General features: G+C 41.3%; 1 protein-coding gene across 1 annotated transcript; it reads left to right on the plus strand.

Annotated features, from left to right (window-relative positions):
- The first annotated feature begins 1,348 nt into the window (after positions 1-1,348).
- On the plus strand, positions 1,349-9,655 carry LOC136424465 (neurofilament heavy polypeptide-like). Its single transcript, XM_066413071.1, has 9 exons — positions 1,349-1,513; positions 5,048-5,309; positions 5,808-6,036; positions 6,782-6,860; positions 7,325-7,407; positions 7,752-7,802; positions 8,243-8,383; positions 8,979-9,062; positions 9,495-9,655. Exons 1-9 carry the CDS (start codon positions 1,472-1,474, stop codon positions 9,625-9,627), a joined length of 1,104 nt encoding a protein of 367 aa, XP_066269168.1. The 5' UTR covers positions 1,349-1,471; the 3' UTR covers positions 9,628-9,655.
- Positions 9,656-13,044: the final 3,389 nt, after the last annotated feature.

A 13,044-nucleotide genomic window follows, 5' to 3' on the forward strand; every position in this document is an offset into this window, starting at 1 on the left:
TTGGAAATGCATATGTGATCTTATTGAAATGTATATACATAACGTTATATCATGATCTATAAAATTATAAAAATCAGCGAGCAGCATTTTTTCGTCAACATATTTCATTTCCACGACAGGGCCCAAACGGCTATGAACAATATCTATTACCATGTTCAAGTTTCTGAAAGTCATAAAGGCATGTTCTAATCAGTTTTATAAGCGATTATGACATTCTGGTCAGCTTATTCGTCACAGTACTGTATACCCTAAAAACTGTCAACGTTATAATTTAAGCTTCTTGTGTTAAGTGAAGTGCTGTAAAATCGCCTTTGCCACGAAAGCGATGTGTTATCATATCACGTTAGCACTTTCTCAGTATAGTCAGAACACACAGACAGACAGACAGACAGACAGACGAGTTGAAATTACACTTTACTTAGTGGTGAAGTAAAAAAAAATGCATTTAGCTAATTCTAAACCATACCACCACTGTTCAACTATTGTGGCTAAACAACAGTACATGTATACAAATAGTAAAATTCGGCCGGTAGAGTCGGGCGGAGTTAATGATTCGCCAAAACCTCGTTGGCCAGCCGGCTTGAAGTCCGTAGTGGTCTCCTGGACCTTATAAGTGGCCGACTGTGACTTCTCTAACAAATCATTGAGCGTGATTATAAAATTTTCAAGCCAGCTGGGCCAAGAATTCTGTTTGAGGCTACTTAAACGCTCAGTACTAGTTGTAGCTGTTAATGTTGTTGTACCGCCGGTCCCCAAGTTTTGTGGACTGCATGTCCTCAGTACAAATGATTCATCTTGTTGACCCCATATACGATTTTCAAGTTTAATACCCGCGTCAAGTTGCTCATATCAAACGTCAGCTGATTTTAAGACGTACACAGATATGATAAGTTGTAGCTGTGTCGTGAGTTCGGCGCGCCTGTCGAGTCCAAGTTTTGAGTCAGATTCTTCATCAGACGTTTCGTTCCGAAGTTTTCCGAGCCGGAAGCTATGACAGCTTGAACCGACAGTCGACAAGGATACGACAACATTCCCAGTCAAAATACAGCTGAATATTGCACGACACAATCACGGCTGTCCCAAGAACACCCTCATTTGTCGTAAACCTTTAAATTTCTTCTTAAGGCCGATCTTCAAGACCCCGACACAGGTGTTACACCTGTTACCTGCCCGCCTGTTCTACCTGTACTCACCTGGATTACCATATCAATGGCACCTGTTGGGCCACCACAAATAGCACGTGACCTCCCGCCAATCGCGGCGCGTGGGCCGACGCCCCCGCCAACGTCGCCATGGCGACGGTTCATTGTATCGTCTGAAGGCGGCTCAGTTAGTATTACCCATAACACGGGGGTGAAGAAAGGGGGTAACACTCGGGTCATCTGGGCAGAACACTTCTCCGCGCTCCTTGGAACTTTCTCGGGTCCAGGCTACCTTCTTGGAGATTTCCTTGCGTCTTTAAGGAGAAGAAATGGCAGACGAGGAGAAGAGTCAGGAAGCGACCGGCCCACAGGTGACGTAATGCACATGTAGGGCGGTAGTGCCGTGACAGATTTATTCGTTCATATCAGACCGTCTGGCTGCGTTTCCTCGTAACCACCGGCACCGCAACCCAAACACTGACAAAATTCTCTCTCTCGAGCTGAGAGCACCTTGAGTGTAAAACAATCATTTTAGCGTTATTATATTTGCCTTGTCGTGACTAAACGTCACCAAAAGCACGCCCATGCTTCAGTTCACAATCTGGCTGTCCCCTTGACAATACTGGGGCTTTTGTTTGCACGGACCACACGTCCTTTCTCCGTCTGTTTGGAATAAACTTCAAACAATCCCAGACCTTTCAAGCAAATTAAGTTGACAATAACACAAAAATCAAAAGATAGACTAAACAACAGTTAAAGTTAACGATTTTTATTGGTTTATACAGGATATTGTGGCGTTGCAATTGTTTAATTCCTTTAAGAATTGACTAGAATCACTACAGGTGCTTGAGTGCGTGCTCGCCTGTCCGGTTATTGTAAACAGACAGGTAAAGTTACACAGGTAAACGTAAACATTACACACCTGTGTACAGATTATAGGGATCGCATGTCTGATTTCATATCAGATCCCGTCATATGAAATCGCGCGTGACATCGAACAGTTTTGGCGCCATTGTTTAGAGGAAGATCAGAACGGAGCAACCGAACCGTTTCGTGTTGCCATGTTTCGGTCGGCTGGTCGGCAGCGAGGAAGAAATTCGAACAGTCACACTCTCTGCATGGTTTCCTCTGGTGGGATTGTATGTTCGGCAAGCCAAGGCAGTAAGAAGCGGATGCTGAAAAAATCACACAAAAAACTTGGCAACAGATCTGAGTCAGCGTACAGATCTGTGTGTGGCAGAGACTGTCATTCTCGTATAGGGCTGTTTAGCCATAGCCGAAGCTGTAGAGCTGTTGTGAATTAGGATTTTACCATGGTCAATACTGACCGACGGAGGCCATATATATATAGTAAGCTAAGGCTACTCGGAAAGAACAGACAGTCAACTGAAGGGTCGTATAGTATGACAACATTTTCCGTCACAAAACTTTTAGTCAGCTGATCTTTATACAATGAATACATGAGGTTATTTAACAGGGTGATCCTGTCAGCAGTGCAAATTTTCTACTGTTGACAGGATCATCCACTTAGTGTCTTCCTTATATATATATATGCAATACATCCACAACTGTCCCAATACACCCTCCATTTTCTTATCGCAAAATAGTCGTAAATCGGATGTGACAGGCATGACATTACAGAACACAATACAGACTGTGACCCATTTTTGTTTTGTTTTGTTTTGTTTCTAAAAAGAGCAGTTCATTATTGTATGGCTCCCATTTGAAGTGGATAATTATAAGTACATTGTGCTCACAATGGAATTGGTACATGTGCCGATTGAATAATTTGTTCATTTGGGGCTCAAAATCATGACCGAGTGACCAAAACATTTCGTGTTGCCATGCATAGCTCGCTTTTCCGATCTAGATTAGCTGTGTTCAGTGTTGATAATACGGTCTGAAGAATGTGATAATAAGTGCATTGTACTTACATGCAATTTAGTGTGATCATATGTAAGAAAAACATGCATGCATATTATTTTGAGGCTCAAATTATAACCGAGTTATCGAAACATTTATTGTCGCCATGGCTAGCTTTTCTTGCAAGATTGATACGGCAATGTTAAGTGTTGCTACCTCTGTCCTACTTTCGCAATAACAGCAATTTTCTAGTTAATAGCTAATATTCGAAGAAGCTAATTACATGTATAAGTATACAGTATATATAGAGTATACAGTTGAAAAGTCAAAATTTAAACCGAGTGCCCGAAACCGTTCGAGTTGTCATGGCTAGACGTTCCATCACTGAGTCCAATAACATGCAGTTCTCAGTGCTGCTAACCATGTCCTACTTTAAGAATGACATCATTTCGTTATATCATGACATACATTTGAACAAAGTATATATTAGGGGTACATCATGTTAACGGCAAGCATGACTTGGGACTTGCCCATGTCTGAGCTCAAAATGACGACGAAAAGAAACGTATTCATGTTTAGATAGTGGTTTACCTATACATGCAAGACTGACCACTTACAATGTATGGTGTTACTATCGTTGTGCTAATTCTTACAAAAACAGTCATATCTTATCTTATAGCAAACATTTGAACAACGCAATTAAGACCACAGTGTTCTTAAAACATCTCATTTAGCACGTTTTTATTATTAAGCGCAAGATAACGACCGTCGAAGAACCCGTGACACGCATTCGTGTTGCCATGGCGAGCCTGTCCCTGCTAGAGAACTCACAGTAAACAACGCGCACGGTGTCACTGTCTCTTCTTTAGTTTGTTGATTCACAAAACAGTGTACGTCAGTCCTCAGCAGATACATACAGCTAACACAAGAACAAAATAAAATGATGTAAGAACATCCTTGGCACATTGTATCAACTTAGTGCTTGCTATGTATACTGTCTTTTAGCATGCTTTCCGAAGTTGGGAGCGAACCCAGACTTTCTAAAAAAAAGTGGAACATTTTTTACTCTGACTCAACATTCGATCCCTTAACGCCACACAGTGCGTTTCGTTGGGCAACTTTTCGTCAGTGTTGGTCGCAAAATCACAAAGGAATGACGCCCGCGCTTCGTGTTGCTATGATATGGCCTGACCATCCAGGACAAAGGCCCGCTAGAAGAACAACAACTTACATGCACACGCACCGTGTACTTACATTATCTCTGACCTAATTCTACAGCAACTACACAATTAACACTTCTATTTAACGTATGGACAAAGAATATTACACTATGAAAATTACAAATCGGAAGGTTCCTGTCTAAATGTTATGTCAGGCCCCTAGACCACAGCGATCCCCGTACAGCGACAGCAATTGTATTTGTGTTACCATTGATTTTACAATTAGAATTTGGTGCACGATGTAAAAGTATGACTTGAAAGATACCCCCCCCCCCCACACACACACACCAAACAAAACCCACAAAACTTTCAGAAATTCATTTTGTCTGTGAAGCCAGTTGTTCGATCTGTCAAACACTTGACCGCTTAGCGGTCGCAGCCTCTAGTGAAAAGACTGTGTAACCACGACCGCTAATTAAGATAAAGTACTGTCAGACACGCACGCAAGTCTCCCATCTACGACGTATACTGCCATGAAAAGATCATTCAGATAACCACAATAGAAGTCATTGTCTGTGGTGTCAGTGTGTGAATTAACAATAGTGAAGCCACATCAATTTGTCTTCTTGGTCATTTGACACTTTAAAGTACAAACGTCCCCCAGGCTTTTTTTCAATGAATTGACACCTCAAGGCTCAAACTGAACAAAAGAGGAAACAATAAACCAAAGACAAACATTTAGTGATGATATTTCATACTTGAACACAAATGAATTGGAATGTTGAGTTTCCGGAGGCATATGAAAACATTCCAACCTCTTTTACGAGCTACCAAAAATATGATGACAAACATTTCACAATATTTTTCTAATAACATTTTCAGGAGGAGGCGGAGGAAGTTCCTGAGGAGAAAACATCGGAGGAAGTTCCCGAGGAGAAGACTTCGGAGGAAGAGATTCCTCCGGAGAAGGCTCCGGAGGAGAAGTCACCCGAGGAGTCTCCCAGGGAGGAACCGGAGAAGAAGGAAGAGAGCGGAGGGAGTCGTGCGTCCTTGAAGGACAACGAGGAAGGTCAAGACAAGAAGGAAGAAGAAGAACCAGCCAAGACGCAGAAGGAGAAGCAGAAAGATGACACAGAGAAGAAAGGTAGGGGCAGCAGACTTTCTTTTCGGGGGAAAGCATATTAACGAATTCGAAGGTAAAGAAAGTGAGGTTAAAAAATGAGAAAATGAGGAAAAAGAAAATAAACTTAAGGAAAGGAGAGAGAAATGAACAAGTACATCTGAAAGTTATTTAAGCAAAATTGTTTGCTAGTTTGTTTGTCGTATGTATGTATGTATGTATGAGTGTGTACATGTTTGTGTGTGTGTCACTGTGTGGTGCGTGTGTGTATGTGTCGTTGTGTGTGTGTGTCTGTCGTGTGTGTGTGTGTGTGTGTGTGTGTGTGTGTGTGTCTGTCGGTCTATCGTTGTGTGTGTGTGTGTGGTGTGTGTGTGTGTGTGTGTGTGTGTGTCCGCTGAGTCCATTGTAAATTTCTCATACGTCCTTAGTGTTATCAATATGTCTGTGGGTGATCCATGATGATGGGCATTGTACGTGTCAAGTGAAGTCTGCCATCTCTGACTTCCTCACCGTTTCCCCCAGACGCCCCGGCTGGTAAGACGGAAGACGTTAAGGCGACAGGCTACTCATCTCCTCAAGGGTTCCGCTCCGTTCACCCCAACGCGTCTTACACCCCAAGGTCACCCCGGACACGCACGGGGGCCGACTCAAGGTCACGGGAGAGGAAGACGAAGGAGTTCATGAAGGAGGAGCTGAGGAGGGTCAAGACGAGCTTCAGGAAGATCACCGCTCAGATAGAGAGACCACATCTGTGAGTTCCCGCGGTTTTAATTTTTTGGGTCATTCTTTACATGTACAGGATAAGGGTTAGGGTAAGGGTAAGGGTTAGGGTTAGGGTTAGGGTTAGGGTTAGGGTTAGGGTTAGGGTGAGGAGAGTCAAGACGAGCTTCAGGAAGATCACTGCTCAGATTGAGAGACCTTATCCGTGAGTTCCTGTGGTTTTCGTTTTTTTGGTCATTCTTTACATGTACAGGATAAGAGTTTGGGTTAGGGTGAGCAGAGTCAAGACGAGCTTCAGGAAGATCACCGCTCAGATAGAGAGACCAAGTTCCTGCGGTTTTCGTTTCAAAAGTAGTCTTTACAAAATTGTGTTGAATGTACCTCAAGCATAATTTGTGTATTTACCGTGGCCGACAGGTACAAAGCGCGACACACCGACTTTTGCTGCGCGACGCCGAGTTTTGCTGCGCGACATAATGTTGGTGACGGTGTCGCGCAGCAAAAGTCGGCGTGTCGCGCTTTGTACCTGTCGGTCACGGTAGGTAAATATAGATATTTGTCCTTCAGTCGTTAACACACATTAAAATGCCATGTATAAATTCAGAAGAAAAATATGTAAATATATGATGAAGAAGTTGTAATAAATGGAAACATTAGATAGAATATTTTTCTGTGGACTGTTTCAAGGTTTGGCGCCAACATTCTATTGGGAGCACCTTGAATTGAAATAGATAGTTATCACTGTTGATCATGGTTTTGATATTTCTTTCCGCCAGGGAACCGTACCGCCCGTTTGTGTGGAATAGCCTGGCGCCCTACTACTCAACCTATAGCGTGCAGTTCCTACTCGATCTGGTAGGTGGCAGTGCTTCTCGGTAGTTTCGTGGTTTGTGTACCACAAAGGCTGAAATAAAATCTGTTTTGTTTTGTATCCCGTACTTTAATTGAATCTGTATAAACTAGATTTTGTATACAAGCTTGAGGTTTTGTTTACCCTTGGAACTAATTACTCTTCTAAAAACATCTTCACGTTTTGTTTAGCTTCATTGTTGTTTATTTCAACGTACAGACAATGATTACGTCTTTTCAATATCTTTGGGGTCCTTAAACATTAGTTATCTAACCTGTCCCACTGGCGATTTATTCATTTAGATATTTATTCAAATCCGCAAACTTACACGCGCAGAGAAAGGCTTGTACCTCCCTGAATTATGTACATTTTGGTACAATGGGTAACGATAGCATTAAACAATTGCACACAGTAAGAATATCTATCTATTTCTATTCATGTGTTTCATCAATTGCTTGTTTGTCCTCAGCCGGAAGAGGCCCGCCTGGGCTACAACACCAGACAGACGGCCATTGGTCTGACGGACCCGGAAGTGTCCTGGAGAATGGACCAGTGAGTCGGGCAGAATCTTTTTTTTTTCATTTTTTATTTATCTTATTAAACAACAGAAAAATATACAGGACATAGAGATGATGCACTCTAGCTATCGCTAGTATTAAGCATCATCTCTTGAAATAAACATTACAACTTACATAGATACAATAACAATAAGAAACAGCAATTGGGTCGTCCAATACAAACGAACTAACAAACAAACAAACAATCAATATTTGTTTGACTTTATGGATTAACATATCTGCTCACATGATTCCACCAAAATATGAAGGTTGCGACTCTTATGTTTGATTTTTTAATCTTAGTGGCTAACACCGTTCCATGATCCTTTGTTCCTCCAGTGTGATGCTGCCCATGATGACGTCACGACCAATGACAGAGCCCGCTCCAACGTAAGTATATAAAACAACATTTCACTGACACTGAATACGAACCTTAACGCCGAATTAATCTATACAAATATCATGAACCCCCGTAAAAGTCGGATGGAACCCAATGGGCTATAATTAGCCTTCGTCACTCTTCAGTTTTTGTTGCCATGTGGTACCTGATAGTACTCGCTTTTTTTTAACCAAGTACCCCAAGGACATTATACTTCTAATGCGACGAATTGATTTCTGTTGTATATAATGTCCTTGGTCACCCCTACTCTTCTCTTCTCGAGATTGGGTTGGGTTGATTTAGCCATGCCGGAGACGCTGCAAAGCCCGACTACATAGAGCAACCTGTAACTGACTGAGGCCATGAGACTGCAAGACTGAAGCTATATTGACTATCTTCTGAGACGTAAAAGAGATTTTTGATAAGGTTTAAATTATTCTTTGATTTTCAGTGCGAGGAGAAGTTACGAGCCGGACACCAGACCGCCCAAAGCAGGCAGCACGCACCTCCCCATGTTCCCCAAAATCAACTACAGCAAAACGGAAACAGGCAGGAAGGAAATAATCAACTACGGAGAGGTCCCAAAACTTAGGTCAGGTTCCATGTTTGGTACTTTTTTTCAATGGCAGATGCTTATCTGTTACTTACTTACTTTACATTGGTCGAGTCCCGCTCGAACCAAGCTTGAAAACTTCCTCCATTCCACTCTATCCTCCATCAGGGACTGGATTTCCTTCACTTCAGTAAGGTTAGTGTCAGCTCTTAGCGTGTCGATAAAGGTGCCTTTTGGTCTTCCGCGGCTTCTTTTTCCTTTTGTGGGATCCCATAGCACTAGTCTGGAGGCTATTATATCAGGATATTATCTGTTAATGATTGAAATTAAAGTAAGGAATACCGAATGATTTAGATTTGATATGTTGGCCAGTAGAACAAAAGAGGAAAACCGTGCGATTTGGACTGGCTTGCAGTACTGTTACTACGTGATTTCTAACATCTTTGGAAATGTTCAATCTACCACAGAATATCAAATTAGATTTGCCTTTTTGTATCTGTCTAAAGTAGAGAGAAAATAGCTCAAGTGTTCATGGTGTTGTAACGAAGGCTTCAGAAATGTCTGCATTTCTTTACCTTTTGTCTTTTCAAATGAAGACTTCATGACATGTTGTACCTCGCCCCGTCTTTATCAGGCAAGAGTTGAAGGAGAAGTATGGATCAGGCGCGACCGAGCGGCGGAAGGAAGACTACAGGAGAACCAAGCAAGACTTCTACAGGTGGGGCAAAGGTCAAGGTCAAAAGTAGCGCCCCCAAGGTCAAATGGAAAACCTTTAAAAGGTTCCATCAAAGAGCTTTAACAGCGGCTAGTTTGAAAGGCTTGAAGTTTTACAATAACTGATTTTTTTAATGGCTGATTGTTTGATATAGGTTACATTTTTGTGTGGCCGATTACAATGTATCATAGGTTACAATTTCGTGTGCCTGATTACAAGGCCTCATAGGTTGCAATTTTGTGTGCTTGATTACCATATGTTACATTTTGTGTGTGCCCGATTACAAGGCCTCATAGGTTTAAATTTTGGTGTGCTTGATTACAAGACCTCATATGTAACATTTTGTGTGTGCCCGATTACAAGACCTCATAGATTACATTTTGTGTGTACCCGATTACAAGACCTCATAGGTTGCATGTTTGTTTACCTGATTAGGATGGAGCTGGACAAGTTGAAGTACATCCACCCGATCAACCGGGGCCACATGAAGGCGGCCTGCACCACCTACCTGGGCACGACGCCCGGGTCACAGAGGGCCATCAGCATGCTGGCTAAAGTACTGGACTAAAGGTGGCCACGCTAAGCTGCAGGGAGAGGGGGGGGGGGGGGATGACAGAAGAGGGGGTGTGAACCCCTGGCCACAGGAAATATACATATGGGATGGTAGGATATGTTCCGACACCCTTTAAAGTTACAGCATCCCATGTTAGGGTTAGGGGGTGTCGGAACATGGCAGCGTAACAATTGGGCCACAGGCTGAGTGGGCCATTGAAGGTTAGATCATTGGGCCCTGTACTGGCATCTGTATGGGCAAGAGGTGTCAGTTTGAGCCACAGGGAGGGGGTGGGCTAAAGAAGCGGACTGTTCTGTCTTGGACACCAAGGGGAAGGGGGGATCACTTGGATGATTGGGCACCAGCTGGGGTTGGGATGTCTTGGAGGGTAACATGGGGCCACAGTCGGGACCATAGGAAGCCACAAGAAAGGCCTGGCAACAGGACTTGATTGACTTAGAACTTGCCCAAAGATTTTTTCTAACTAAAGTTATTGACAGGCTGGATCTGGTACGAATTGAGTAGCGTGGCCTCATATCAACACTGTAAAGTTTTCATCTGGAGCTTTGAACCATGTCATGATGCTGACATTTTGTTGCTTGGTTTACAAAATAAACTGATAAGAGTGCAAATTTGTAATTGATTGTAAGCAAATGTAACCATCAATGTCCTAGACGTGTAAGCTCTAATGTCTCTCTTAGCTTTGCCCAAGGATGTACACAATCTGACATGTTTTGTGCCATTTTAACATGTAAATTTAAAGGTAACTGTTGTGTTTAACTCAGTTGTGCACTAAACTGCAGTAACTGAAATGAGGGAAATGTTTATAGATATGCTGCACAATCATAATTTTCTACATACATTGTATATCATTTTTATCAATTATGTGTTAAATAGATCGTTGCTCTGTTTGGATGTGATTGTAATGCTGCTATGATAATGTGAAAACTGTTTTAGATTTGAGCACGGTGTTTGGTACTACATATTGCCTGTTTAGTAAGTTCTTTGGGCTGTAGTGTTTCTGTGGTGGCGGGTTTACATCTCGGCCTCCATGAAAATTGACAGAAAAAAAAGAGTCAAGTATCCACCATGGTTGAAATCTATATTTACATGTAGATTACTTAAGTCCCCTTTGCATGGACTTTAAATGTATCACATTTATATTACTCTGGTCATTTTTCGTGTTTGCTATTGAAGGTCTAATACCTAATAACATGAGATTTTGCATGCGATTTTATCATATCTTTTATTATATAAGGCGTTATACATATCAATAAGGTTTTGGTGAAAGAAAATATTGTATTTTTACATGACAAATCAAGCCACATTAAAATCTATCTGAAATTAAAAGAACAATTGTGGAGTCTTTGTTGAGAAGGGAAAAAAATTTCTTTGCAATGAGGAAAAAATACATGATATAGATGAATCATGTTAGACAACTGTTTGTAATTTGTGTTTGTTTCCTATAATCGATAAACCTGGCCTCAAACTATACATACCAGTTTGTAAATTGATAAGTACAAGCTGCATACGATTGGACTGATAGGTTAAATAAAGGTTTAAAACCTCCTTGGTTAGATCCACTCACACCCTGACCGGTCCTCACTGTTTTATGCATGAGCTACATGTACTTGAGTTTGAACACTATGGGGTAACACTAATAATACACCATAACCACTACAGTCAAGACTCAGTATAAACCTAGTAATTTTACGTACAGAAATGAAGAAAAAAAGACTCCTTGCTTCCAACAAGATGTATTGATGAGTTTTCCAATAATACAGAGAAGCTAACGGCTAATGCAACAATCTCTTCTCCCACCTCTCAGCCCACTTGTAAATACAGGGTCATCAAACAACACTACAGTAGGTGATGGGTCAGAGGTCATGACCTTGGAAACAAAGGTCAAGATCATGAACCCGGGGACAAAAATGAAGACCAGGGACACAAAGTGCTAGGGTCATCAACCTAGAAATGAAGGTCACAACCCTGGTCACAAGAGATCAAGGTCATAACTGAAGGGAGGTCAAGGGCATGACCTTGAAGACAAAGTTTGGTGATATTTGAAAATGCCTATGATAATCATGATTATCATTTCTAATATATACAGAACTCGCTATAGGCCACTAGGTAGCCTGCCATGAATGCTGAATATCCTTTGCCATAAATACAACGATATCCGTTTTACAAGTAAATCACACTATGTTCATTACGCTAGTACAATCTGTGTAGTTATGGACAATAAATGAAGTCCTTTTGTATTCATATGATGCAAAGTGCAAAGCCACATTCTGAGTTTCACCAGCAAAATTGCAAAATCTGGTAAATGCTGCATTTTACGTCACAATGTCAGAAGCGTCATGGATGCATGTCTTCTATTCTTCATATCATCTATTCGTGCATAAATGTAACAACAACAAGCATTGCCAAGTTGTGATCAAACAAAGATGCTTCTAACTTAACTCTTGATCGTTTATCAATACTTCTGGCTACATGAAATAAACCCTCAATAATCTGCATATTCAGGACAAGGCAGTTGCAGCGACGCCAGCGTAACTAGATAATCTGCATATTCGGGACAAGGCAGTTGCAGCGACATCAGAGAAACTATAACATAATCTGCATATTCTGGACAAGATATTTGCAGCAGTACCAAAGTAACTTAATTGAATAGAGGGCTTTCCTACCAATAACAAATATGTCTGAAAAAAATGTCTGAAAAACCAGACAAACCTCAATTTTTGTGCACATTAATATAGTGATTAATATACAATGTCACATGAAGTCTTGAAATGGGTACAGAAATACGACATAGATGTATTTTGTTCATTGTATATTTCGCATCCTTCTCTGTATCTCAAGATTGTTCTGTTTCTTCTCGCAGGAAAATCTGAGACTAAAGTCACTCTTTGACTTAAGGTTATGGTGGTGAAAAACGCATTCCAACATCAAAAACATCTCAATCTTTTCAAACTATATGCAAAAAAATAAAAATTGCACTAGTGATCTCAGCAGCTATGGGGGAACTAAATGCAAAGAGAAGCTTTCAACAATTGTTTGGGTTGAACTAACTATAAAAACGTGGAATCTCCTGGATGAATACCGCGAACATTCCGCATTTTCGTCTGCCAACTTCTTAAGATGTTCAACATAATTATGAGTGTATAATACAGTAGTTGACTAGTAAATACAGTACAAGTGCTTATCTTGTACACCATGAAGTCCACTATGTAAGTGTGAAGCCCCTATCTCACTTGGCCCACCACACGTTGGCGACCTCACCATTTGACACCGCGCTCAACGAATTTTATTGATTAAAAAACAAGTTGTTTTATGCTTTTTGTATTTTGTTGTCTTTTTAGTCATACTTGTATGTTTTGCATACTATTAACATTATAAAGTCAAGGGTAACACAGATCGACTCTAGGTTGC

Source organism: Branchiostoma lanceolatum, chromosome 18, assembly GCF_035083965.1.
Source record: "Branchiostoma lanceolatum isolate klBraLanc5 chromosome 18, klBraLanc5.hap2, whole genome shotgun sequence".
Taxonomy (NCBI): domain Eukaryota; kingdom Metazoa; phylum Chordata; class Leptocardii; order Amphioxiformes; family Branchiostomatidae; genus Branchiostoma; species Branchiostoma lanceolatum.

What these genes read in the sequence shown, in the direction of transcription:
- LOC136424465 (XM_066413071.1), top strand. Translation starts at nt 1,472, where the DNA reads ATGGCAGACGAGGAGAAGAGTCAGGAAGCGACCGGCCCACAG. An exon ending in TGCAGTTCCTACTCGATCTG is followed by an intron (nt 6,861 to 7,324) that starts GTAGGTGGCAGT and finishes GTTTGTCCTCAG; the next exon opens with CCGGAAGAGGCCCGCCTGGG. An exon ending in ATGACAGAGCCCGCTCCAAC is followed by an intron (nt 7,803 to 8,242) that starts GTAAGTATATAA and finishes TTTGATTTTCAG; the next exon opens with TGCGAGGAGAAGTTACGAGC.